This window comes from Hippocampus comes, unplaced genomic scaffold (assembly GCF_001891065.2).
Source record: "Hippocampus comes isolate QL1 unplaced genomic scaffold, H_comes_QL1_v1.1 scaffold159, whole genome shotgun sequence".
Taxonomy (NCBI): Eukaryota; Metazoa; Chordata; class Actinopteri; order Syngnathiformes; family Syngnathidae; genus Hippocampus; species Hippocampus comes.
In genome coordinates this window covers 1,150,047-1,175,420 of record NW_017805742.1, presented here as the reverse complement: position 1 = coordinate 1,175,420, position 25,374 = coordinate 1,150,047, and the positions used below count along the sequence as shown (strand labels likewise).

Genomic DNA, 25,374 nt, shown 5'->3' with positions numbered 1-25,374 from the left:
GCACAATTCACCTGCCTATCGGCGCCTTCGACAGAAACAGCTGGCCGACGTCAGCCAATTGGCGCCCTCGAGACAAGCGGCTCGGTCGCGTGAGGGCATTTACAGGAAAAGTAGACAGTTCGTGTTGATTGAACAAGCCTGGAGCACGAATGAGACAGCTGAGTTGGCGACGCTGACATTACGCATTCAAATAAAACAGGTGCGGTTTATATCCAAATGTTTCTTTCTTTTTTTGTTCTTGAATTTGTCTAACGTGATCTGGCTGCGCACTGCTAAGACGCGCCACACCTGCACCACAACAGTCCAACCCAGTGTGCGCTTGACCACTAATTACCTGCCGTGCTTGTTTGTCGACTTCGGTGTAAACAATTTTAGCCGTTTTTGAAGAAAAAAAAAGTCCAATAATTTAGACGCTAAGATATTTTTGAAAAAGGCAAAAAGCCTGAAAAAGAAGACTTGAGAACTTTATAACTATTGCAGTGATTCTTTTGAGTGTTTGGTTCACGACAGCATTCCTATGGTCGTCAAGTATACCTACATGTTGTGTTTCCAATGTATAAAAAGACATCAGTTGTTAATTTGGTTGTCCACAACATGTCTGAATGATTACAGTCACTTCTTAAAAAAATACTGCCGCCACGGTGCAGATGTTTTCAGGTAGACTTTGTTCCCACTTATGGATGTGTGTCATCTACGTTGCTTGTGGAGGCTCTCAGTCGTACAGGAAAGTTCCATCGTAGAAAGGGTTCTGTCAGTCGTCATCTGTACCTGTGGGTAAAAAACAAAAAACAAAACAAAAAAAAAAACAAAAACAAAAACAAAAACAAAAAAGGACGATTTTTGTTAAAAAAAGCGATTTTTGTTAAAAAATTTTCACCCTCTCTGAACCGTGAAGGAGGTATCAGATTTAACCTGTCTCCTATTTACAATAACTTGTTGACCAGTAAGGGACATAGACATGCTGATCAGGCTAACTGAAAGTAGCTATTCAGCCTTAGCCCAAACAATAGGCCTAATCAAGACCCAATGATAGGGAGTTTAGAAACCAATGGGCCTCTTCACCATAGGGGCGTGACTAACCATCCCCACCCAGTCCTCAAACAGGCCACGCTCAGCCTTTTAGCGCAGAGCAACTTCCCGGAGTCTTCACGGAGACTTCAGGGTTGTCTACCGCTGACGAAGCTTCTGTGAGAGAAGCGAAACGTCCTTTTTTGTTTTTGTTTTTTTTTTTTTTTTTTTTTTTTGTTTTTTTTTTTTTTTTTCCCACAGATGTCCCAACAGGCAGACATAATGACGTACAGAACCCTTTCTACGATGTCATCTACGTTATCAACACGCCATTCTCTCTTGTCTCACAATGTTTGTTCACTTGAGGAATTTTAAACCATTCATTTCGTCTGTGTGTCATATTGTGTCAACTTGATTGACTTATTTCCATTCAGGCATGAGAGCGCTGGATTTGCAAACAAACATGGCCTGTTCCATGAGCGGGCGTAGCTTGTCCTCCAACTACGTTCCGCCCTGCCTGGAGAACAAGCTCCTGACGCAAGCATCCTCCTCATTGCCAAGCACCTCCCTGCAGCCCTCCGGCCTGACCTCTACTTCCTCTAGCCTCCTTCTCACCTCCTCATCCTCTATCTCTTCACCGCTCCTCAGCACCCAAAACCCCCTTCTGAACTCTTCCTGTCTCACCTCTATCGCTCCATCCACCACCAACCCTCTCCTCACCACCTCCTTAGCCGGCAGCGATCTCCTCTCTCAGTTTTCCCAGCTGCCTTCTTTCCTTTCACGGGAAGGACACCTGAAAAGGGATGATGAAGGAGGAGAGGACATATCAGAAGCACAGCCTTGCTCTTTTGAAGAAACGAGCGTGGTAAGCGAATATCTCCAAGTCTCCCTCTGATACTATGTGCAAAAATTGCGCATGATTGGGCTTTTAACAATTAATGTTGCAGTGCCAAGCGAGTAGTGTATTTTGGTGATTTCTACTTCAGGTGTATTCCGATGAAGATGACCAAATGTCGCTCGAGGACGAAGAGGAAAGTGAGGAGGAAATGGTTGCACCCAAAGTCATAGAGATGCACGTACCGGAACAGCAGGAAAAGGAACAAACGGTGGCCAGCAGACAGGAGGAATACGCAGAGGTCGTCCGCGACAAGCAGCAGATTGAAGAGGAAATCAAGGATAAGAAGGTAAGGAGGAAATGCCAAATATGTTTGTCATTCCGTTTTCTACCAGTAGTCCAATCCAGGATCAGCGGTGCTTCTGCAAAGGCTGTTTAAATGCCACTAGAAAAAGCTGAGCTTCACTGTATTTGTTAACTGACTAAAAGTGTGGCCCGAGTACAAGGTACAACTACCCTTGCTGCCCCATACCGACAGCTGCAATATGAAAATCGCAGACTTAGAACCTCGAACTACAAGGCAAAAATCTACCCACATGCTTCACGGTCCAAATTATGGTCATCTTAATATCTTTTCAAGCTGCTATTTTTTTTTTACACTGTGTGCCCTCAGTATCTCCTGCTGAATGCTGTGTGCTGCTCCTTGGTCCACAAGAGCGCTACCCCGGGTCAGAAGGACTGGGACTCCCAGGAGAGTGTGTGGACCAAAATCACGAGTCTGGTGAAGGACATTGCCGTATTCGATCCTCAGTTTGTTCTCAAGGTACGAAGAGAATAGAACACGGCAGAATGAAAAAAGTAAAACGACACAAAAAGCATCATTCAGCATCACATCTAAGATTACATGGATCTCCCTTTGGCACTTCTTTCGAAAATACTTTCTGCCATCTGGGAAACCTACTTCTATTTATAGAAGTACATGTTTCGTTTTATTTACCGCTGGTTCCTGGGTCCTCAGTCAGAGCACTTATTTATTTGGCTACATTATGTTTACATCATATTTTACAGCGTCAAATGATTTGACACTAGTCGATTTCCTCATTCACGTGATTTTTGGTCGGAAATATTGAGCATGTTTAATATTCAAGATTGTTGGGCCGACCCATTTCACACCCCATTATTAAGACAGATCCACACCGTAACACACTTTTGACCAATCTTATCGGACAAACTTTTGAGACATAGGAATGCCAGGCATTTGGCGTCCTTGGTTGGGAGGGGGGTGGGGGGGGACAGGACACAAATAGTCTTTGTGTTCACCCAGCCTTAGAGTCAAGAGAGTGCAGTCCAAAGCATGTCTGCATTAATATTCCACTCCAGTCCTGCAGGTGGCAGTAACACACATTGCAAAGCGAGTGTCAACAAGGCATTTCCTTAATTGATTATGTGGAAGATTAACAATAAATGAATCAATAAAACTTTTATGATACATTCTGTAGATATGGTACATATTAAAGATGACCATCGTAGAAGACTCGGTCTCCAGTGAGGCTTTATCATCAGTATGTGTGTACCCTGCTTTGTGTCATTCACGGACTCCTATTTTTGTGCTTCCCTTCATCTAGGTGGCGCTGTATACAAGGCAAGAGTTGAACATCCGCATCACCGCCAACTTCCTGTTGGCCCTAGCCGCCAATCACCCATCCACCAAGTGCCACGTGCGCCGCTACTTCTGCGCCACTGTCCAGCTGCCATCCGACTGGCTGGAGATTGTGCGCATCTACAGCACGGTATGTTGACCAGTGTCCTGTTGTAATGGATCAGTGGTGACCCCTGCGTCCTGGCTTACCTCCCTCTCACCCCGCTCTTTTAACCTGCTTGCAGTGCTTCAGCCGCTCGCTACCAATGTGCTTGAAAAAGGCCATGGCGGACAAGTTCAAGGAGTTTAGTGAGTATCAGCTGGCCAAGTACAACACGCGCAAGCATCGCTGTAAGCACAACCGCAACAGGCGCGCGAGCAAGGTATGGCATTTGCTGTCATTACTCTTAATTGTCATTTTATGTGCTGCTTACAGAAACAGTTACATTTAAATGCATTTGCAGTCTCCATTGGATTGTGATTATTTTAAATATTTACTTTTTACATTAAATTGAGATTTTATGAATCCATTGTGTTTTGAGAATACTGCTGTCATTGTAAATGACTCCTCCCAAAGAACTGCTTTGCGTCAAATTAACAACCTATATTCCGCAGAAACCAAGCGATGAAGATCTGAAAAAGTGGGGCAACTTGCTCCGATCCGATGCGACAATCCTGCAGAAATACGTAAGTTAAAATAAATCAATAAGTACAATAATGTAAATCCACATCATACATTTTAAGGGTGATTCATGCCGACTTGTGTGGGTGTGTAGCTGCAAGTGGACGCCAAAAAGACTGTGGACAAAAAGCAAAATGAATTCAACATGAAGAAGATGATCAAGAAGCTTCACATCAAAGAACCAGCCGAGCATGTCATGGCCATCCTGGGCAGAAAGTAAGATCAGTGCTGAATTATGCAAATGAGACAGACTGTCACAGAGTGGGCACTCGGTCTTTGTCTTTCCTTTCTTTGCAGGTATCCTGCAGATCAGAAGGCGTTCACTTTCAGCGGTCTGAAGGGTGACTGGGAGCGAGAAAGGGCGGGTCAAAGGATGAAGCTCAAGGATGCAGAGACATGGGAGCGTCTGCTCAGTCAGGAAGGCAACAAGGCCGCCACCTGGGAGAAACTTATTGGTATCAATTTAATTTTTCTCAACCATCATACTTCATACTATAATTTTCATTTGGTCACTTAATAAACAAAAAGGATGTGAAAAAACAAGTTCCGTCAATTTGCATCTATTTGAAATTACATTTGTGCTTACAACTGCATGCTGTAGAAATTCTCGTTCCCCTTATAGCTATACGCTTATTTTCTGTCCAGACAATAAGTCGCTGCCCTTCATGGCCATGTTGAGGAACCTGAGAAACATGATCAGGCAGGGCATCAGTATGACACATCACCAGAAGATCCTCAGCAGACTCACCAATAAAGTCAGATGTTTGTCTTAATCATCAACATCTTAGCACAAAATGTTGGTCCTTGGGTGCATGTCTAGCTAAAAAACTGTCATGTCATTTGTTAACAGAAAGCAGTCCTTCAGAGCCGACAGTTCCCTTTCCGCTTCCTGTCTGCCTATAAAGTCATCATGGAGCTTCGCAGTCTTTGTGAGTAATCAGTTTTTTTAATGTTAATTTTTAAGCATAAAGTGGACCAAGGTAGTCCATCCATGCAGACGGTTAATTTATGTACGGCAATTAAGTGACATCATATTTCAATGTCGCTGTGAAATGAGACTGAGGAGCAACGCCTCATCATATCTTCCAAATATGTCTACCTTCTCTCGCTTCGCTACTCTTTCGATATGAGATGATAAGATGGCATAGTATTGAATGTGTACTTCAGAGCGAGACACACACTTCAACAGCTATGACAATGCGGATTTGAAACATTGCAGAAAAGTGTCCGTCAAAAATATGCTGGCTGTCCAGAACCAAAAAAGGTTGAGAGCCACTGCAGTTTCAGAGCACTGTAGCACGTAGAGCAAAGACAACAGGATAAGCTAACATTAGCATGTGTGTTTATTTGGCTCATGTCTTTCTGATTATACACAACAATGATGCGCTCATTACAAATCTAACCCTATGGTTTGGTACCTCGTTGTACCCGTGCTATAAGAAACGCGTCATTTGGGCCAAGTATGGATCATTCTGCAGAAAAGGATCAAAACTGCCAGCTTTTTCCAGATCATCAGTATTTCGATGCTAAATTGACCAAATGAACCCCCCCACCAGCGTTGCCGCAAACGTCCTCCAACAACGAGATCCTGAAGAACATCCTCAAGAAGGTCCCTAAGAGCAAACGTTTCCGCCGCCTGGACTGGGAGACGGCCGGCAGAAAGCGGCTGCGAGTGGCGCTAGGCGTGCCCTTTGTCTACCGCATTTACCGCATGAAGAAGGATCAGCTCGCAAAGGCCAAGTATGACAACCAATGACAGATTCTCATTACTGAAGAATAGTTACACGCTACTTATTTGTGATCACTCATTGGTGGAAAGTGGTGAAAAGCCAATGAACTTTATGAAGGAAGGAGTTTGCAGTTAAAAACAAGACTTTTTGTCATACGTTAACTACTGTCCGCATGACCTAACAGTCGAATATTATTAAATTGGTCTTTGGAAAAATCATTCCGCTCTGGCAGCCCTTCTTCCCCTCCCCATCTTATGCTTCCAATTTTATTTTCCATCTAGTCATGGTTGGCACTCATGGATTTGCATATTTGCGCTGAATTTATTTTCTAATATAAAATTTTTATTTTATTTTTTTCCGGCTGCGCAGCCTGGGGGAGAAAGTTGTCAGCCTGCTGGACCGTTACCGGAAAGCCCTGGAGACGGCAGTGCAGATCTCGTGTCGCTACAACATCCCGCCCCTGCCGGGATGCACAATCATCTTGATCAACATCAACATGGACGAAAGACTGGCCTGGGGCAAAAACCTTGACTTCTGTCTTCCACCTGAGTCGGAGCATGAGGATGAAGAAGAAGAAGAGGAGGAGGAGGAAGAGGATGATGACAGGAAGAAGAAAAAGAAAAAGAATAAAGAGGACAAGCTCTCCCCTTTGGTAAGATATATTTTTTGTCACACATTAAAAAAAAAAAAAAAAGATACATTTTTTTTGCAATGTTAAACAGCTATCATTGTCTTTGTACATGATTTGTCCTTATAAAATGCAACTATTTTTATAATATTCAGAACTTTTTCTTGAAAAAAAAGAGCTTTATTCTATTGTATTTTCAAGACTATTTTTGGTGAAAATGCGACTGTATTTTTGTCATTTTCTGAACTGTAACTTTCCAACTTTTTTCGCAGAAAAATATTACTTTTATTGTTGTTTTTTAGGGAGGATAAAATAAACAACTATTCTTATACAACACATCTTTATTGTAGGTAAAATTAAAACTTTCTTTTTTCTATTAAAAAAAGGCATCTTTATTGTTATAAAATTAGTTTTTGTGTGTGTGTGTGTGTGGGGGGGGGTGTCAAGCAATATTATGAGAATGACATCAGTTTGCCACAGTTGATCTCCTTCAAACCGTGCATGGTATTTTTTTTTTCTCAGATGCTGGAGGTTACCGTTCTGCTTTCACTGATGATCGCCAACAGTTGTGAGGATGCCCGCGTCTTATTGCTGGATTATTCTCATTACGAAGAGGCGCAGCTGAAGTCTGACATTCTTTTGGATAACGTGCGAAGTGTGATGCAGCAAATCAAGGTATAGCGACGTCGAAGCACAAATGTAATGACGCGGACCCACTGAGCTGTTGGTTGTCCTCTCCTAGGTGTTGAAAAACAAGTCCAGGGACGACGACCAGCTCCAATTGAGCATTTACATCCACCGGATCCTCCGGAAAAACAAGGTCTGCCATCAAATGTTCACTCCAATTAGACAGAAATAGTTAATGCTCTGAAGTGTCTGATTTACTTTGTCAGAACAAAGAAATAAAACTCCCAAAAATATGTAACTGTTAATCTGACTTTTTTACGAATAACGAGATGAAACTTCACCTGATGTTCTTTTTGATTTGCTTCATTCTTTGTGTATTTGGAATGACTTAAAGTCACAAATACTTATCTAGGTACTTTTTTCTTTAAAAAAGAACTTTGAGAAAAGCAGGTTCAAAAAATCTATTGTCTGCTTCACATCAGTGTCGCAGTTATCATTGATGCAAGCTTTGTTCCCTCAGGTGGAAAACATCATTATGCTGACTGAGAGTTACATTCACAATGATCTGGAGTGGGCTATTAAGAGCTATAGGAAGGAAACCGGCAACAAATCCCTCTACATTCAACTCACTATGTCGGATAGGTGAGGCATTACCAGCGTAATCATTTTTGCAAATGACACACAGAATCTCGACTATATTCCTAAATTGAGGTTAACGACTTTTGGAGTACTTTCTGTAGGGTGTACCACAACAAACCCTCTGACAGGAACCAGGTCTTTCTGCAGGGCTTCAGCGAACAAATTCTGAGGTAAAACTTCATCATCAGAGAGGGTTACTGCAAGGAGGTTCTAAATTAAAACTTAACGTTCAATTTAGAAAAGTGTCTTCAAACATAATTTTGTAACACGTACATAAATAATGCCAAAAGGAGAAAGGAAAAAGGAACATATACAAATGCAAAAACACAAAAGTACAAGACATGAAATACAAAATTATTCGATGAAATATACACAAAGCATCGCAAAAATAGTTTTTCATTGGAGTTTATTATAACAGTTTCGAAAATACAACACGTTAGAAAAAGTATCTGTATAAAGTACAATGCAAAAAATTTTGAGGAAAAATACACAATTATTAGTGGTGAAAATTGTAAAAACAAAAAAACGACACTAATTTATGAAGTCAGAAAATACAAACATTCGATAGAAAAATACTTTGAGGTCATGAAAAATATCAAACACAAATTTTAGAAAATGTTTAAATGAAAAATAAAAAAATAATCATCACTCACCATATTGCAGTTCACTTTTTGCATTTTCACTGTGTCATGATTTTTTTTCAATCGTACATATCTGATTTTCACCTGCAGATTTTTCAATATGCAGTTGCAAGAAAAACTCATGTGAACCCTGAGGAATTCCCTGGAATTCTGCACACACACAAAAAATACAGAACTGTCAGACAAAAGGAGAAGAAAATAATTCTAAAAATATTAGATGGAAAAATCTCCCTCCCAAAACTGAAGAAAAAAAATATAAGAAAATACAATTTAATTTATTTGAATTGATTGCAAGTCAAGAAATGACTAAACCTTCATACATTTGTTTATATGTACAATTTTAAATCAGGTTTGTGGCTGAGCGAGGCTCATCCAGGCTGCTGGACCATGTGGAGCATCTGGACAAAGTGTACAATGTCCCACCGCCAGCAGAAGCAAAAGATCCTGACACCACTAATAGCCTGGTGTCCATTCCAGCCTCCCCGAAGTCGAGGTATTTAAAACTAAAAGCATAAATAAGATAACTTAAAAAAAACGGAATAAATTAGGTAAGATAATTTTAATAATGCTAAATTGTTCTGAAATAGATAAAGAAATAAAAAAAGGCAGAATAAGACATTGGAATACACAAAAAAATATAAGGTAACTTGAACAGTGATTCCAACTATGAAAGAAATAAGGTAAAAAAGGTACGGCAAACTAAGGTAATTAGAAAAAAGAACCGAGGAAACAATTCAATTCAAAAACCAGTATATAAATCAAGTGTGATTTTCAGGATGAGGAAATTAGTGAAGGTGATTTAAAAATATTGGTTGTGGTAATTGAAGGGAATAATGAAAATATAAATACAAACAAAACTAAAAATAATAAATTATTAAGTAGTTACACTAGTTAGAATAAAGTTAAAATAACTTTAAAACAGAGACCAATTTAAAGGTAATTTGAAAGCATTAACATGTTGGAATAGAATTAAAAGGGTATATTAATTTAATATTAGTTATTAAATATGAATGTAAAACATTTCATGTAAGCCCTTTTAAAAAGTTGTTCATTGATGTATTTTTGTAAAATGTATTTAATAAGGTAATTGAAAACGGCATACATGATTGAATGTAAATTAAAAAACAAGTGAAGGTAAAAAATGCACCGCATTAAAATAAATAAATAAATTTATTTTGCATGCAAACTTCACCTGTGATGGTCTCGCCGGTCTGTCCAAAGGTGGCGCAGCTTGCGCGTCTTTATCTCGTCCACCTTTCGCGACATGCACGCGGAGCGCGACGTCCTGGTGCGCAGCGTCTTCCCGGACCTTCGCCGTCGTGCTGCGCCACACTGCATCCACCTACAAGAGGTGGAGCTGCGCTGGGGCGTGACGGAGGAGGAGTCGGGCCGAGCCGCCTCGCTGTGCCTGGCGGAAGTGGATCGCAGTCATATGATGGTGGCAATCCTGGGTCAGAGGTATGGCCTTGTGTCGGACCCACCTGCTCTACCGGATCTGCCGCAGTACGAATGGGTACAAAAAATACTACTTTACTCTTTTGATAATACTACTTTTTTTTTCTCCAATCTTGTAATAGTAAGGGTTTTACCTCACTTTAATTTTCAGAATTCTACAACTATTTTCTGAAAAATGACAGATTTCTCATTTTAATAGAAGTTTTGTAAGTCTATTCTTTTCAGATTACAGTCCAATTTTTCTGCTAAAAATATGGCTATTTCTATATTCTGACTTTTTCTCAAAGCATTATGATTTTATTTCCTACAATGTGCTTCTTTTGAGAAAATAGTTTACATTTTTTTAGTTTATCCTCATGATTTCAAAAAAAAAAATAGTGATGTGAGAAAGTATTTGCCCTCTTCCTGATATCTGTGTTCTTTGCATATTTATCACACACAAAGGTTTCAGTTCATCAAACCAATTTTAATCACACGTGTATCTTTCCTGTCAGACGTCTATTGATTTACTGTCTTGAAATGTATTATTCATACAATGGTTGTTTTTGTGTTTTAGCTCAGATTGGAGTCCGAAGGCCTGTCAGTCACGGACATGGAGATCCGTCACTTTCAGGCACTCTATGGCGACGCAGCAAGACAGCGGATGTTGTGCTACTTCAGAAATCCGGACGTCATCAAGTATTTCTGATTATTTTTTTGATCTTGTTTTTTTTTTCCATCCATCAAAATCTAATGTCATGAAAGTGCGTGCGTGAGAAAAATGTATTCATGTATTTAATTATTTATTTTCCCAGAACAGTACCTGTGGCTTGGAAGTCCCACTTTGCTGCTGAATCAAAGGAGGCAGAGTCCAAAATGGCGCGTCTGAAGCGATGGATCCATGTCAACAAGCTGAAGGTCACCGACAAGTGAGTTGTCCCAAGGGCTTTCAAAACGTGTTGGATTGTTGGAAATTTACCAAAAGTCTCTGCTGAAGTAAACATCAGAGGCTACATTTACAACCTAAACTCTAATATTTATTACCAAAAGTTTATTATATTAATTTTATACAAATTCTCTTGGCTGTATTGCTTCCAGTTGATCTACAAAATATTATTAGATACTTTTTTTACAATCTAATTTCGGCATATGTTGTATGTGCCAATTGTCAATGTAATTTGCTCAGGGTCTTCACAGTTGGTAATGCTAGCCAATTATAATAAATTGTGTGTGTCTCTCTGTTTTAGTTACCAATGTGAGTGGGGGGGTGTCGTGGAGGGCAAACCTTACTTGAAGAACCTGGAGGAATTTTCCAAAGCAGTGCTAGAGGACCTTTGGGAGGCTGTCAAGCAGTTTGTGAACGTGAGCAGTTGTCTCATCCAAGCTGCCAAAACAAGCATCACGTTCCTTTTTTTTGTTTGTTTATTTGTTTGTTTTTGCTCAGGAGGACAAAGAGGCTGACGAAGCATCCGAAATTTTAGAGCAAGAAGTTCACCAGGAAGCGCTGCAGAAGCAGTTCCTCAGCCGGGCCAAGCTGCTGTCGGCCGCTGTGGAGATGGTGGAGCAGGCGCAGGCCAGTGGAGGGGCCATAGTGGTGGAGGGAGCGCCAGGGCAGGGCAAGACTGTCTTCATGGTAACTGCACTGTGACACTAGATTTTTCATTTTGTTCCCCCCCAAAATGTCACTTTATTCTTGAAGTTTATCATAAGTCTGCCTTTTTTTCCCCAAAAGAAATGACTATTCATGTAATCATTCTGTCTTGAAATTGATTCTGAACAAAAATGTGGCTGTTCTTGGGCGGGGAACTAATCTTATATTATGACTATTTGTATGAAAAGCATTTGGCTTTATCCTTTTTCTCATAAAAATAAAAAATGTTGTTCTCATAGCAATTAGACTTGTTTTCTCAAAAATATGACTTTATTCATAAGCACATTTGTTGTTTTTATTGAAAAATAATCTTATTTTGTAATACTTTGACTTTTGTCAAAAATTCTACATTCTTAAAAAAATTATTTTATTGTGAATTATCATTTTTCTAAACTGCCACTTAAATCTCGTAATTTTATGGCTCTTTTTTTAATGAGAGAAACACTAATTCTTTCTGGTAAATTCACAGATTATTTTTTTCCCTCTTGATTAAATAGAACTGTTTGTCTTGGAAAATAGACAACTTTTTTTTTTCCTCTGAAAAATACGCCGTTATGACGATGCACAATTACTTTTCCGACATTACATCCGCTCCCTCCATGCACAGGCTGCTCTAGCTGAGGCCCTCAGAAGCGGCTCCAAGTCCAGGAAAAACCTGGCCTGTGATGTTATCTCCTACTCAACAGCCGCCAGCCAATCGTCTTGCTCTGTGGTGAACCTCCTGCGATGTCTCGTCCGCTGCTTGAGGCAGCTGAAAGAGGAGGAAGTGCCTCTTCCCATCTCCTACAAGTGGGTACACTTCATCTTACGATAACGCCTGGGTGTCTTGTCAACATATATATGTATTTCTATATTCTATAACTCTCGAAAGGGATTTGCTGTCAGAGTTTCATGCCACTTTGAAGGACTTGAAAAGGAGCAAGCCTCTTGTGCTGCTGGTGGACGGGGTGGATCTTGTGCGTGATGACTGGGATCAGCTCAGCTCTGGTTGGATACCACAGCAGCTTGCACAGGTCTATTTCTTATTAAGTCTTACAATATTAAAATGCCTTTTTTCCCCATAAATAAGGAACCGTGACTTTTTTTCTTAAACAAAACAGCCAAGTTTATTCTGCAAGTAGTTTTTTTACCTTGGAGTTTCTATCAGAATTCCCATGTTCCTCTGGCAATGCTAGGGCGTTTGTTTGGTGACAAGTGTCGCATCCACCTCGCCATTGTTGCAAGCACTTTCCAAGAAGAAGTCCACTCTGCTCTTCACCCTGCCGCTGCTTACCATGATAGAGCGAAAGGAAATTGTTCAGAAGGAACTGGAAGGCTTCGGGAAGAAACTCAGTGACGCCGCCTTCAACAACCAGGTTCCTTCTCATCACCAACATCAATTTTCCACATTTGATTCCTTCTCTATGACGCTCTTGTGTGCTTGCTACAGCTGCAGACGCTGATCATGAAGAAAGGTGCAGAGTGTCCTCTCTACCTGCACATGGCCTGTGAAGACCTGAGGAACTTTGCTACCTTTGACAAGGTTCCCTTGCTCTGACTGCCCAAAATATATATTTATTTACAACAACACTTTATTCTTATAATATTGCATCTGTGAGACAGACACAGAGAGAGAGAGAGAGAGAGAGAGAGAGAGAGAGAGAGAGAGAGAGAGAGACTATTCTAATCTATTTTGTGGCATCACGGAATGTCATTGCATTCCCTTGAAAACTTTGGACTGGTGTCTTTGTGCCTTAGCTGAACGAGAGCCTGCAGGCTTTTCCTCAATCTGTCCATCTGCTGGTCCAGTACTGCCTCAAGAGACTCTGCTCCGACCACAGAGGCACGCTGGGACTCCACTGGGCTCTCGGGGCCCTCACTGTCAGCACCGCTGGTACGACAAATAGTCTTATCGCAAGTTACCTTGCAAAAGTAACTTCGTTAATTTGCAGATTTCTTAATTTCAAAAGTACCTAGATTACAAATTACTATTTACATTCGGCAGGTGTCGACAACCGTGCTTAACATAAAAATGACACCCAGTTTTACCATCTCACTGAATTGGAAGTACATTTTTCACCATTTGTTGAGTGTCTTTAATAAATATTAGGGTGTTAGGAATCAATTGTCATCCTGTATTTGTATGAGTGACACTTTACTTAGTGACATGTTAGTCCTATCACTGATGCGAACCATTGGGCTTCTTCCATCTTTTTTGCTGCATTAGCCAACGTACTTCTCCTTTTCATGTCCAGGCCTGAGGGAGCATGACTTGTACTCGCTATTGAGCACTTGCAACGCCCTGTGCTCACTCAAAGGACAGGTCACATTGCAGCAGGTGCTGCTGCTGTGCAGGAGCCCCAAAGAACGCGGTCCCATGGTGGCCTTTACCCGCATCGTGCATAGCTTGCGAAGGTGAATATGTCAAGAAATCAAAGTGGCCTTAAAACTGTAGACATTTGTTCATAGTGGCCTCAAAAAGTTCTTTAAAAAGTGGCCTATCAAAGGGTCAAATGTACTCGGTGTCCTTGGAAAGTCTTAAATTTGGATAAAGTGCCCTTTTAAATAGGTGAAAGTTGGTCTAAGTGGTATTAAGTAGATGGTGTTTTGCAGTCTGGTTAATCCAACTCAGCGCCACGATGCCGATGACAGACTAGCGATGTCCAACCCGGAAGTGAGGCGGGCCTTTGAAGGCGTCCTCCTGCCCTCTGAAGACCACAGAAGAAGAGCTCACCTCGTGTTGGCGGGTAAAAAGAAAATAAGAATGAGACTGTTTGTTTTTTTTTTTTTTTTGTTTGTCTTTTTTAATATGAAAAAAAAACAATGTCACTATTTATGATGTTTGCTTTTCGGGGGTCCCCTTTCAGGTCACCTATGGATGCTTGCCGACGCTCATGGTACCGATACTTTCGTTCACGGAGAGGTGGACGCTGTCCAGCAGCTCAGTACTAGTCTGGTTTGTCATCCTCTCAATCTAAACATCATCATAATGCTGTGAAAAAAGATGTAAAGTTTTAGTACATTTAATTGGATTTTTATTTGAGTCGTATTTTAGCAAGAAACTGTATTATTTTGATGTTATATATAAAAGAAAATTGTTTTGTCGAAAGTCATATTTTTGAACCCCTATGTATTCAAGGATTATTGTTTTTTATTATTCGCAAAGTTGTGATATTTTTATTTTTAAATATTTTGGTGGGGAGAAGTTTTAATTTTTTAACACCTGAAAACTGAGCATTATCTTAATAAAAGGCATAATTTTTGATACAGCGCTTGTATTTGATCTTTTTACCGCCTTTTTTTGTTGCGTAGATACAAAGTGATGAGCTGGAGGCACTGCGTTTGCTACTTTCCAGCTATAACTTCCTGTATGCTAATGTGCGTAGCAATCTGTTGCACCACCTGCTGAATACCTACGATGAGCACGGTATGTCGTCAATGTCCCACACTTACTTTAATTCCGTATGATTTAATATGTGGGCTTGTTATTTTTCCTTCACCGCCAGTGGCGGTTCTAGAAAGTTTTAAATGTAGTGGAAATTGGTTCAGTTCTGTTGTTGTTGTTGATAAAATCTCTCTCTCCCCTGTTATACTGCTGTTCCCCACAGATAAGACGTCATCCCTGTTGACCAGCGACCAGCGGGCTGCCATGGACGACTGCCGAGCTTTCCTGCAGCGCCACGCCGCCGTGCTCTCCCGCTGGCCAGCGCTCTTCGTCCAACAGGCCCTCAACGAACCACCTGAGACCCCCGCTCACGCCTGGGCCCAAGGCCTGCTGGGTAGTGGGAGCGCACGGGCGGTTGAGTGGCTCAACAATGACCATCAAACCTTTACAGAAAACAGGTACAGTGGAAACCTCAATTTATTACGCGACAATGGTTGACTTCCGAAATTATATTTTCCATTGAGATGAGTCGGTCCTATAATAGGTCAAATTTGATCAAAGTGGTCTAAATATAATCAAAGCAGCCTGAAAAAAAAAACACTTTCAAATAAGGTCAGATTTGATTTATGTTGCCATGTGTATGTGCTTTGTGTGTCGTTTGTGTTGTAGCCAGGTAGTGTCCACCTTCTTGTCTGAGCCTACCTGCTTGGCAGTGGACTGCGATGGAGAAATGGTGGTCGGGACCGGGCAGGGAACTTTGCATTTCATCAATGCAAACACAGGACAGGTACAAAGACATCTTTATTTTTTTTGTTTGGATTCATAATTACTTAAATATTACTTCCTGTGTCACACCTGGACAGGAAGTGAAGTCGTTGGTAAGCAGCTGCGACGGCATCTCCAGCTGCGTCGTCCTCAAGAATGGATGCATCGCTACGACCTCCTTTGACGGCCAAATTGAGATCTGGGATGCCGCCAAAGGGTGCCGGTGTGTGAACTCTCCCATGGTGCATTCCAAACTAATTTATGTTTTGTGTTTTTTTTTTTTCCTTCCCCGCCAGTGGCGGTTCTAGAAAGTTTTAAATGTAGTGGAAATTGGTTCAGTTCTGTTGTTGTTGTTGATAAAATCTCTCTCTCCCCTGTTATACTGCTGTTCCCCACAGATAAGACGTCATCCCTGTTGACCAGCGACCAGCGGGCTGCCATGGACGACTGCCGAGCTTTCCTGCAGCGCCACGCCGCCGTGCTCTCCCGCTGGCCAGCGCTCTTCGTCCAACAGGCCCTCAACGAACCACCTGAGACCCCCGCTCACGCCTGGGCCCAAGGCCTGCTGGGTAGTGGGAGCGCACGGGCGGTTGAGTGGCTCAACAATGACCATCAAACCTTTACAGAAAACAGGTACAGTGGAAACCTCAATTTATTACGCGACAATGGTTGACTTCCGAAATTATATTTTCCATTGAGATGAGTCGGTCCTATAATAGGTCAAATTTGATCAAAGTGGTCTAAATATAATCAAAGCAGCCTGAAAAAAAAAACACTTTCAAATAAGGTCAGATTTGATTTATGTTGCCATGTGTATGTGCTTTGTGTGTCGTTTGTGTTGTAGCCAGGTAGTGTCCACCTTCTTGTCTGAGCCTACCTGCTTGGCAGTGGACTGCGATGGAGAAATGGTGGTCGGGACCGGGCAGGGAACTTTGCATTTCATCAATGCAAACACAGGACAGGTACAAAGACATCTTTATTTTTTTTGTTTGGATTCATAATTACTTAAATATTACTTCCTGTGTCACACCTGGACAGGAAGTGAAGTCGTTGGTAAGCAGCTGCGACGGCATCTCCAGCTGCGTCGTCCTCAAGAATGGATGCATCGCTACGACCTCCTTTGACGGCCAAATTGAGATCTGGGATGCCGCCAAAGGGTGCCGGTGTGTGAACTCTCCCATGGTGCATTCCAAACTAATACCGCCACGGGCGAATCTTAATAGTCTCGGCCATTCGCAGGACGTCCCTCATTAAGGGCCACACTAACGTGATAACGTCCAGCGACATCACCACCGATAGGAAACACCTGGCTACAGCATCGCTGGATTTCACGCTGAAAGTTAGATGGTTACCGTTACTTTTAATGATCCATCTCTGTGCTATCATTGATCATTTAATCCAATTTGCACTTGTCAGGTGTGGTCTTCGGCCAAAGGTCACGAGGTGGCAGGTCTGCCCAGCGACAGCCCTCTGAACTGCGTTTCCTTCGACCACGAGGATCGCCTGCTGGCTGCCGGCTGCTGGGACGGGAAGATCGTCGTGTGGAAGTGGCTCCAAGATAACACCCAAGTGGTGAGTCGCCACTTAGATCACATCAGTTGACTGCCGCGACATAATTTGTGTCTTGCAGTACCATTTTCTCAACTCAAGTGAGTGAGCGAAGAAGCAAAATTTTCATACGCTCACCCCCCCACTCGTGTCATGTTGCATCAAACGCTTCATCTACACACCTTTTTGTGTGAACTGCATTGACTTTATTTGTAATCACACTGTTAGAATAGTTCAATTTGCTTTCAGTTTGAACATAGCTTTACGTTTTGTCAAAGTGGCCTTTCAAAGTTCTTCATTTATCAACGTGACCTTGAAAATGGTTCATTGTCTTAAAATTTGAAAAAAAAAGTGCCTTGAGATTTGTTCAATTTGATCAAAGTGGCATTTGACAGGACAGATTTGGTCTGTATGTTTTTAAAAAGACAAATTTGATTGAAGTTGATTTAAAAGATTTTTAAAAATGTATTGGATTTGATGAACGTGTGTTTATTATGTTCTGTTCCATTAGTGGTTGTGCGGTCACAGCCGCTCAGTGCGCAGCCTCTCCTTCTCGCCATCGTCATCGTCCATGTTGTGCTCGGGCTCTGTGTCCGGGGAAGTGCGTGTGTGGTCTGTGGAGACCTCCACCTGCGTGGGATGCTTCCAGGCACATGCCGGTGCCGCTGACACTCTCGCCTTTCTAGACCAGGGCCGATTGCTGCTGACCGCAGGCTCTGATCACATGGTGGGTACATCAAAATGGCTGCTGTGTAACAGTAATTACCGCAATAGTCATTGTAATTCCAGCTCACTTCATACTTGAACAATAGTCGTTGATCAATATTCCACAGCATCAGACACTAAAGCCCTCAAGGACTTTCTTTATAATTGCACACCCAAAGTTGTGCTACAATTCCTGCTACTGGTCACTTAAAAAATGGTGCAACGATTATCTGCACCAACTGCACAACTGGCATGGTATTGTATTGCACCACTGCACATTGTCACACAGCTGTCATTGGGTGGTACTACGGGACAATGGTACCCTTTATATTACGGAAAGTCTTTCAATACTTATACATCATATCTGTGTTTATTGTAGTTGCTTGTTATTGCAATACTAGTGTAACCTATACTTGCCAATACAGGTGATTCTAATTCTGATTTATTTTCCTAAACAGCTCCAGCTGTGGTCAGGTGGACTTGGGCGCTCTGTCGGTACTTTAAAACATGAACAGGTACGTTTCTTTTCTTTTTCTGTTTTTCGGGGTACGGGCCATCACTTGTCTGATTTTATTATTTTTTTGTTTATTTTTTAAAATCTGTGAACAATGGATGGAAATCGCAATGGCTTTAAACAACTTGCATTTGAACACAAACGCTAGCATCACATGCAGACAGAGCATACAACAATACTCACTGGCATGTATTCTTTATCCTCAGTGAAAAACAACTGCTGTAATATTACTGCAGCTTGTAATAATCATTAGAATTGGTAATAATGTGATTTATGTCTGGTAAATACCACTGAAGGTCCAGGTACCAAATAAACAGCCCATGACTGACTCTATCTGATAGACTGTCCTTTCAATGACTTCTGAAAAAGCTAATGTGGCACTCTACTTCCTCATTCCTTTTTTTTTTTCCTCCATGCTTCTTTCAGGGCGAGCAGGAGCCTCCTCACAAGAAGAGCAAGTCCGACACCTCAACGGAGACCGGTGTGCTGTGTGCCGCTGTCAACGGGGACTATGTCGCCGTGGGTTACAGTGGCGACGGCTTCAAGCTCTTCCGCCTCAGCTCGGGTGGGTTTCATGTGCCAGAACATAGATAGACAAGACAGAAAATTTAACGTAGTTTGAATTCATACAGTATCTGAATTTGATGTGAGGCTTCATTAGAATGCTGCAGCTAGAAAGACAATTTGACGAAAAACACTGGCACTCACTCGGAGACAACCCAATGAAATACAAATTGGTCAGCTAGGACAAAAAAAAAGTCTATGCAGTGGATGAATTAGAATTTGATGCAGTTTTATTCTTCTTTTGGCAGGTGAGATGATTTGGGAGTCTGGCCTTTTCCAACTGAGTGTACTGTCCCTGCTGTGGGTTTGTGCGGATGCCTCATCCACCGACACATGGCCGCTGCTGTTATCCGCGGGGCACGACAAGCGGGTGCGGCTGTGGCAGAGGGAACTTGGGGAGGACGGAGAGTTGACGGGCATGCAGATGACGGACATGTTCGGCATGCAGTCTGGCATTATCCGCGCCATGGCGCACAACACCACTTACTTGGCCACCGCTTCGGGTGAGAAATGACTGGATGGGGCAAAATGTGTTTGGCATGCCATCACGAAAAAGAGGTTTTGTGTGTGTGTGTGTGTGTGTGTGTGTGTGTGTGTGTGTGTGTGTGTGTCAGTGTGTGGTAAAATAATCAATAGACGGTGCAAGTGTCCGTCATCTCTGCTTGCGGCTTTCATTTCTTACCGAGTTTGTCTGGTGAACAGATGACTGCACTATATTCCTGTGGCAACTGAGCGAGCTGAGCGAGTACAATTCAGAGCCCCCTGCTGGCCTACTCAAAGGCCACAGCGGTGTGGTCACCTGCCTGGCGTTCAGTCCCGATGGTGGACAACTGCTCTCCGGTGGAAAAGACAAAGTAGGAACAAGCATCTCCAGTTTAAACCTCCCTGAATACAATCCAATCCAATATTTGTGTGTTTTGTTTTGCAGGCTCTGGTGGTGTGGGACATGAGCGTGATACAACCTCCTGTTTCCAAAGTTCTCCCGGCCTTCCACAGAGACTGGATCACTGGTTGTGTTTGGACTCCAGACTGTGTTGTGAGCCTGCACTTTTTTTTTTCCCTTCATTTTATCATGATGGTGTACTGTTTGCACATTTTTTTTGCACAAGTAATAATCTAAATAATCAGATTAGTCCATTTAAGAATAGGGCTTTAATGTAAGAAAATGTAGACCTTTTCTTACCTTTTCTTGACATGATCTCAAAAGAAAAAGGGTGTAAAGCCATAACACATTAGATAGCTTTATGAAGATTTAAGCAAGCTGTTCAATTCAACAATGTACTCTTTATTTATTTCTCAATTATTATTTTTATATGATTATTTATGTTAACGTGACTTATATTTTTCACTCATTCTGCTTCATCGCAATGATTAAGTGCTTCGAAAATGCCTTAATCTTAGGCAAGGTATTCTCATTATGCCGCCTCTTTTCCTTGAAAAAAAAAATTTAATCATGTTATTGTTGATTGGCAGATAAGCTCATCAAATGATGGCAGACTTTGCTTATGGGACGTGGAGGCCGCTCAAAGCCTGCGAGAGATCACCTGGACAAGTCCTCTCACGTCCGTCTCCTGCCAGGTAAGACTCCTCGGACAGGAAATGTCCCTGCAGTCATCTCATTGGCTGCGCATGCACCTGCAGGGCCCGTACGTGACGGCCGGATGCGCCGAAGGCAGCTTGCACGTGTGGAAGTGGGAGACCAGCGTCAACATCTGCCACATTCCCGCCCACGAAGGACCGATCCACGCCTGCTTTGTCGTCACTGATGCCAGTAAATCTGAAGTGAAGATGATTTTGGTATTGTTTGGGGTTTTGATTTATCCTTGCATTGTTTCTCTCCTTGTTTGTTTCTAGACAAAGAAAAGAATCCGGAAGATCTCACTGTTCTCACCGCTGCCCAAGATGGAATCGTGCGGCTCTGGAAGCCCTTGCAGGTTTTTGTTTTTCATTTTGCGTTCAATTAAATAATAGTTGAGCTAATAGCAGCATGGTGTTTAGGTGGTGTTTACAATGTGTTATAAAGTATTAGGCACTTCACCAGAGCGGTGGAGAGTCAAGAGTCAAGCAAGTCATTGCTTGATGACTCTTAGCTTGCATAGTAATTTGGAACACAGTCGAGTCCGGCAAAAAGGTTCTTCTTATGTGCACAGGTGGAACACTTCAGCACCTTCCAAGGTCACAGCGGCGCCATTCGTAGTGTCGCTCACAAGGGGAGCGACCCAGACTTCCTCACCGTGTCTAAAGATTGCTCCTTGCGAAGCTGGATGTGGGAAACCGGTGTGGTTAGATTAATTCACACTGTTTTAATTTTTTTGATGACTCATTATAAGACTACTTTTTAATGGCTACTTTTCTCCTGTATTTATGTAAAACAACAACCATATTGTGACCACATACACCAGAGACATAAATAGGGAAACCTTTCACACTTAAGATTTACAATGGAGAAATATTTCCAATGAAAGGTAAAATGCTTTTCTTAACAAACAAGAAGAGTCCATTGGCCTCCGTTCAACCTTTGCAGACTGCTTAGTGATCCCTGTCTTGGCTAACAAGCTCCCTTCATTTTGTTGTCTGTGTAGCGCGGACCCCTAGCCTGCGAGGTGCCGTCACTGCTCTCTGCTTCTCTGACTTGGACTGCCATATACTCCTCACTGGCTACGAGTCTGGCCTGCTGGAGGTGTGGCAGCGTGGTCGAGTGGTTGGATGCATTCAGGTGAGTACGTGTTGGCCACCTGTCGAAGATGTCCTCACGCTCTCACCATCTTGTTTTTTTCTTGCTCCTGTTCTTTTCAGGCTTCAGATAGCAAGGTTGTGGCCATCTGTTCCATGCCTAACGGCCACTTTGCTGTTGGCTATGTGGGCTGTTGGGTGGATGTCTGGAAGCTCGTGTGGAATCAGGAGCGCAGCGCAGTCAGGTAAACTGAAAAAAAAAATCAACCATCCACACTATATATAGTGAGTGTGAATAGTTGCTCATCTATATGTGCCCTGCGATTGACTGGCAACCAGTTCAGAGTGTGTCCTGTTTACTGCCTGAAGTGGGCTAGTCCCCACAACTCCTGTGACCCTTGTGAGAATAAGCAGTAAAATTGCATTAAAATTTTATCTTTTGTGTTGGTTCTTGTGCCGACCATTTTGTGTTCATAATTCAAACCAAAATTCATCTTTTAAGTACTTGAGTGTGTTTCAGCATAGTCAAGGTGACGTCGCACCAGGTGACGGAGCAAGTGGCCCACCTGGCGTACTGCACCGTTCTCATCGCCGTGTCCAGCAGCGGATCAATTTTTGACGTCACCTGCAACATGGACCAAAACAAGCAGTGGCAAATGATGGTCTACAGGTCATCAGCCTTGTTCTCTATTTTGTCTCAGTTTGGTTTCTTCTACTTAACCCCAGTACATACTGTTTGTTTTCTTTGCACACAGTATGTTCCGGGTCAATTTAGATCTGAACCAAGAATATACTTATTGTCTATTTTAATTTAAATTATATTAATAGCCTGTCTGACATTAATAAATAGATGATTAAATCGATGTTTCAACGAAAAGGCCAAGTATATTTTTGGATATCATAACTGTGTCAAAGTACCCCCTCACTTCTTTTCCTTATGTTTAGTATGCATGTTCATTCTTTTGCTGTTCTATTCTTTCACTGATTCGATATTTCCACATGACCTTTGAAAGACTAAGGGTTGCATGTTTCTGCAGCAACCTGTACAAATGCAGTGCTGTGTGATGGTTAAGTCATGATTGCTTTGTACGTGTGTGTTTGTGAATTTATGCAGCTGGAACTACCAAGTGGGAGTTTTGGGACTCATCCCAAACGACGAGAAAAGCATGTGGCTGGTGGGCGAGTCAGACGGCAAAGTCCAAGTTGGCTTCATTGTGAGTTTATCGTCCACCATGGCTTGTAATGGTAGTGCCATTTTCCTACGTGTTTGCACGCAATCAAAGGAAAGGTTGTTGTTTTTTTTTTCCTACTACCGCTGAAAGTGATGCAGTAAGATGCTGTAATATTATTCATTTCTTGTAGAGGACAAAGAAGATATATATGTGAGGATTGCCGTTACATCTACATGTGGTGCACCACCGTTTTTGTTCAAATATTTCTTGAGTAAAAGTTTCTAAAACTATCTAATGCTATTTGAACTGTATATGCTATGTCAATAACGTCTTCAATTATGGTTGATTAAGCTGAACGGACTCTTGTAAAGCAGAGCTATGTGGTTATTTTAAAATGTGCAATGTTTTATTATTCAGTGTTGAGCTAAGTGTTCTGTCTTTGCCGTCAGTTCGCTATGGGCCCACGGAACAGCATCAATTCATCTTTCAGCTCCATGACCCTGGAGTCAAGAACTTCTGAGGGGGAGGAGGAGGAGGTGGTGGAGGAGGAGGCAGAGAGTGACTTGATAACGGCCCTGACCATTGACAAAGGTGCTATCGAGCAAACAAAGCGGCTGATGGTTCTCCCTTGTCTTGGATCTGTTATCTAATGTGCTTGTGCTCTTTTAGAATTTGTGGTGTGTGGCGATCTGGCAGGGAAAATGTGGTTCAACAAGCCCCCACAAATCTCCACATGGAGCAGCAGGAAGCCTGTAAGCCATCATGTCCAATAATCTGCTGTAATAATTGAGAGTTTAGATTTTTTTTTGGGGGGGGGGGGGGTTGTTGGGATTCTAAGATTGAAGGCAGTGCAGTTGGTTTTCAGGCGTCAACAACATCACATCTTTGAATTGTGTGCTCCCACCCAGGCCCACCATGACAAGATCAGTGTGCTAAGGCTCACCCGCAGCCTCATCATCTCGGCCTCCTTCGACCGCACCGTGAAGCTGTGGGAAAGAAGTACCAAGAAACAAGTCAGTCGCTGCCACTGGGTTTCTCACTTTTCCACTCTCGTCACTTTTCTTCATCAGTCCTTCGCTCTGTTTTTTCCAGGTGGGAATGTTTGTGTGCAGTGGCCCCGTGGTCTTGCTGGAGGTGAACCCAGAGAACCCATCAGAGTTTGTGTGCGGTGACACGCTGGGAAAACTTTACTTCCTCTCCTGGAGGGAATAGAAACACGCATGACGCTACTTAATCAAAGTTTACGTAATCTTATTCCAAGTCTATCCATGTGCAATATATATCAGTCAGACAAATATATGCAATTTTAGTTATGAAATTGTGCTTGGTACGCTCACATGTGCCTTTTTGTTTACTTGCATAGCGGACTTATAAGTTATCTCAGCTTTTGTATGAGCTAAAGTTCTATTTCTTGGTTGAAATTCACTCAAGATGGCATATATTACAAGTCTGTGTTCTGCTTACAGCTGATCCATGAGTATAAGATGTGTAGAAAATGGATGCATGAAATAATAAATTGTTTCCAAATGCACTTGTCTGCCTTTTAATACACATTATAAGAAACACGTTTCCTCCCTGTACAACTTTATCAATGTGATATTGATTTGCTGTCAGTAATATTGGACTTTATTCATTCGAATAGAGCCATGAAAGAGATCTGATTGTATTACTTTAAAATAGTAAAAAAAAAGGCTCTTGTCGGGGAGGCGCGCCCTATGTAATAAAATTAGAGATTAATTCATCTGCTATTATGAAAAGTATGTTGATACTGTTGTGGGAAGAGCGGCCTTTCTCTTCCTCGCGTGTTCGTTGAATTTCGGATGATGAGGATGTTGGTTAACCAAATAAAGGCTGGAGGCGATGAACAGTTCCTTCGAAGGGTTTTAATTTATTTTCTGCAGTTTACGAATCGATTCGGGCTCCTGAGGGGTCCAGATTTGAATCAGGAAGCGTAGAAGAAACACATTCATGAGATTATATAGAGACAATATGATAATGAGAGGCGGTTAGGTACGCCTCTCATGCAAATCCCGGAAACAAAGAAAGTAACATGACATCTGACCCGGCGTGGCTGGAAGACATTTGGAGTGGTGGGGTGAGACCAAACCACCACGACCCACCATTTGGTGTGATAGCAAGTTCCAGAACCCCTGCTGTGCATACATCCTGAGATAAGAGGTCTTCCCAGGGGGGCTTAACAGCGATCAGGGACCGACCCAAGGTGCGGGGGAACAACGGAAGAGACACTTGGGCGGCCGTTAATCAACCAAGGAGGAAGAAGATAAACTTTAACACCACATATGTTGTTTTAAGTGTGCAAACAAATGTTCAGGAAAGAGACTGAGACCAATAGTACTCATAGCAAAGCGCAGTCCCTCAATAGCTGCAACACAGATACTTGAGATAACAGTTCCTCTTTTGATGTTGACATGTCCTCTGGAGGGGTCATAAAAGTAGTGGGGGTGAGGGGGTACCAAAGGTGATTGTAATCACAGTAAGCAGGAAATACCTTCAACAGCATTCTACATTGTTTCTTTCAAATCCAGCTAACAGAG

General features: G+C 42.2%; 1 protein-coding gene across 1 annotated transcript; it reads left to right on the top strand.

Moving 5' to 3' along the window:
• The first annotated feature begins 68 nt into the window (after positions 1-68).
• Positions 69-24,350, top strand: tep1 (telomerase-associated protein 1). Its single transcript, XM_019883679.1, has 55 exons — positions 69-199; positions 1,443-1,873; positions 1,995-2,192; positions 2,517-2,666; positions 3,469-3,633; positions 3,728-3,865; positions 4,098-4,169; positions 4,259-4,380; positions 4,462-4,619; positions 4,810-4,919; positions 5,015-5,093; positions 5,721-5,904; positions 6,264-6,546; positions 7,045-7,197; positions 7,265-7,342; positions 7,670-7,791; positions 7,890-7,958; positions 8,779-8,922; positions 9,651-9,942; positions 10,441-10,562; positions 10,679-10,792; positions 11,111-11,225; positions 11,308-11,496; positions 12,122-12,303; positions 12,386-12,527; positions 12,690-12,869; positions 12,944-13,036; positions 13,252-13,387; positions 13,749-13,908; positions 14,107-14,240; positions 14,361-14,449; positions 14,806-14,920; positions 15,102-15,336; positions 15,548-15,665; positions 15,742-15,866; positions 16,883-16,982; positions 17,060-17,215; positions 17,703-17,918; positions 18,355-18,411; positions 18,837-18,975; positions 19,223-19,477; positions 19,677-19,828; positions 19,903-20,010; positions 20,448-20,552; positions 20,616-20,745; positions 20,829-20,908; positions 21,125-21,251; positions 21,557-21,690; positions 21,771-21,892; positions 22,168-22,317; positions 22,762-22,861; positions 23,269-23,410; positions 23,489-23,571; positions 23,728-23,832; positions 23,912-24,350. The coding sequence occupies exons 2-55, from the start codon at positions 1,445-1,447 to the stop codon at positions 24,029-24,031; spliced, it is 7,776 nt and encodes a 2,591-aa protein (XP_019739238.1). The 5' UTR covers positions 69-199; positions 1,443-1,444; the 3' UTR covers positions 24,032-24,350.
• Positions 24,351-25,374: the final 1,024 nt, after the last annotated feature.

Excerpts from the sequence above, each read along its gene's own strand:
- tep1 (XM_019883679.1), top strand. The coding sequence starts at position 1,445 with ATGAGAGCGCTGGATTTGCAAACAAACATGGCCTGTTCCATGAGCGGG. Across the intron at positions 12,528-12,689 it reads TACCACAGCAGCTTGCACAG|GGCGTTTGTTTGGTGACAAG; the intron begins GTCTATTTCTTA and ends TGGCAATGCTAG. Across the intron at positions 20,909-21,124 it reads GGCTCTGGAAGCCCTTGCAG|GTGGAACACTTCAGCACCTT; the intron begins GTTTTTGTTTTT and ends TTATGTGCACAG.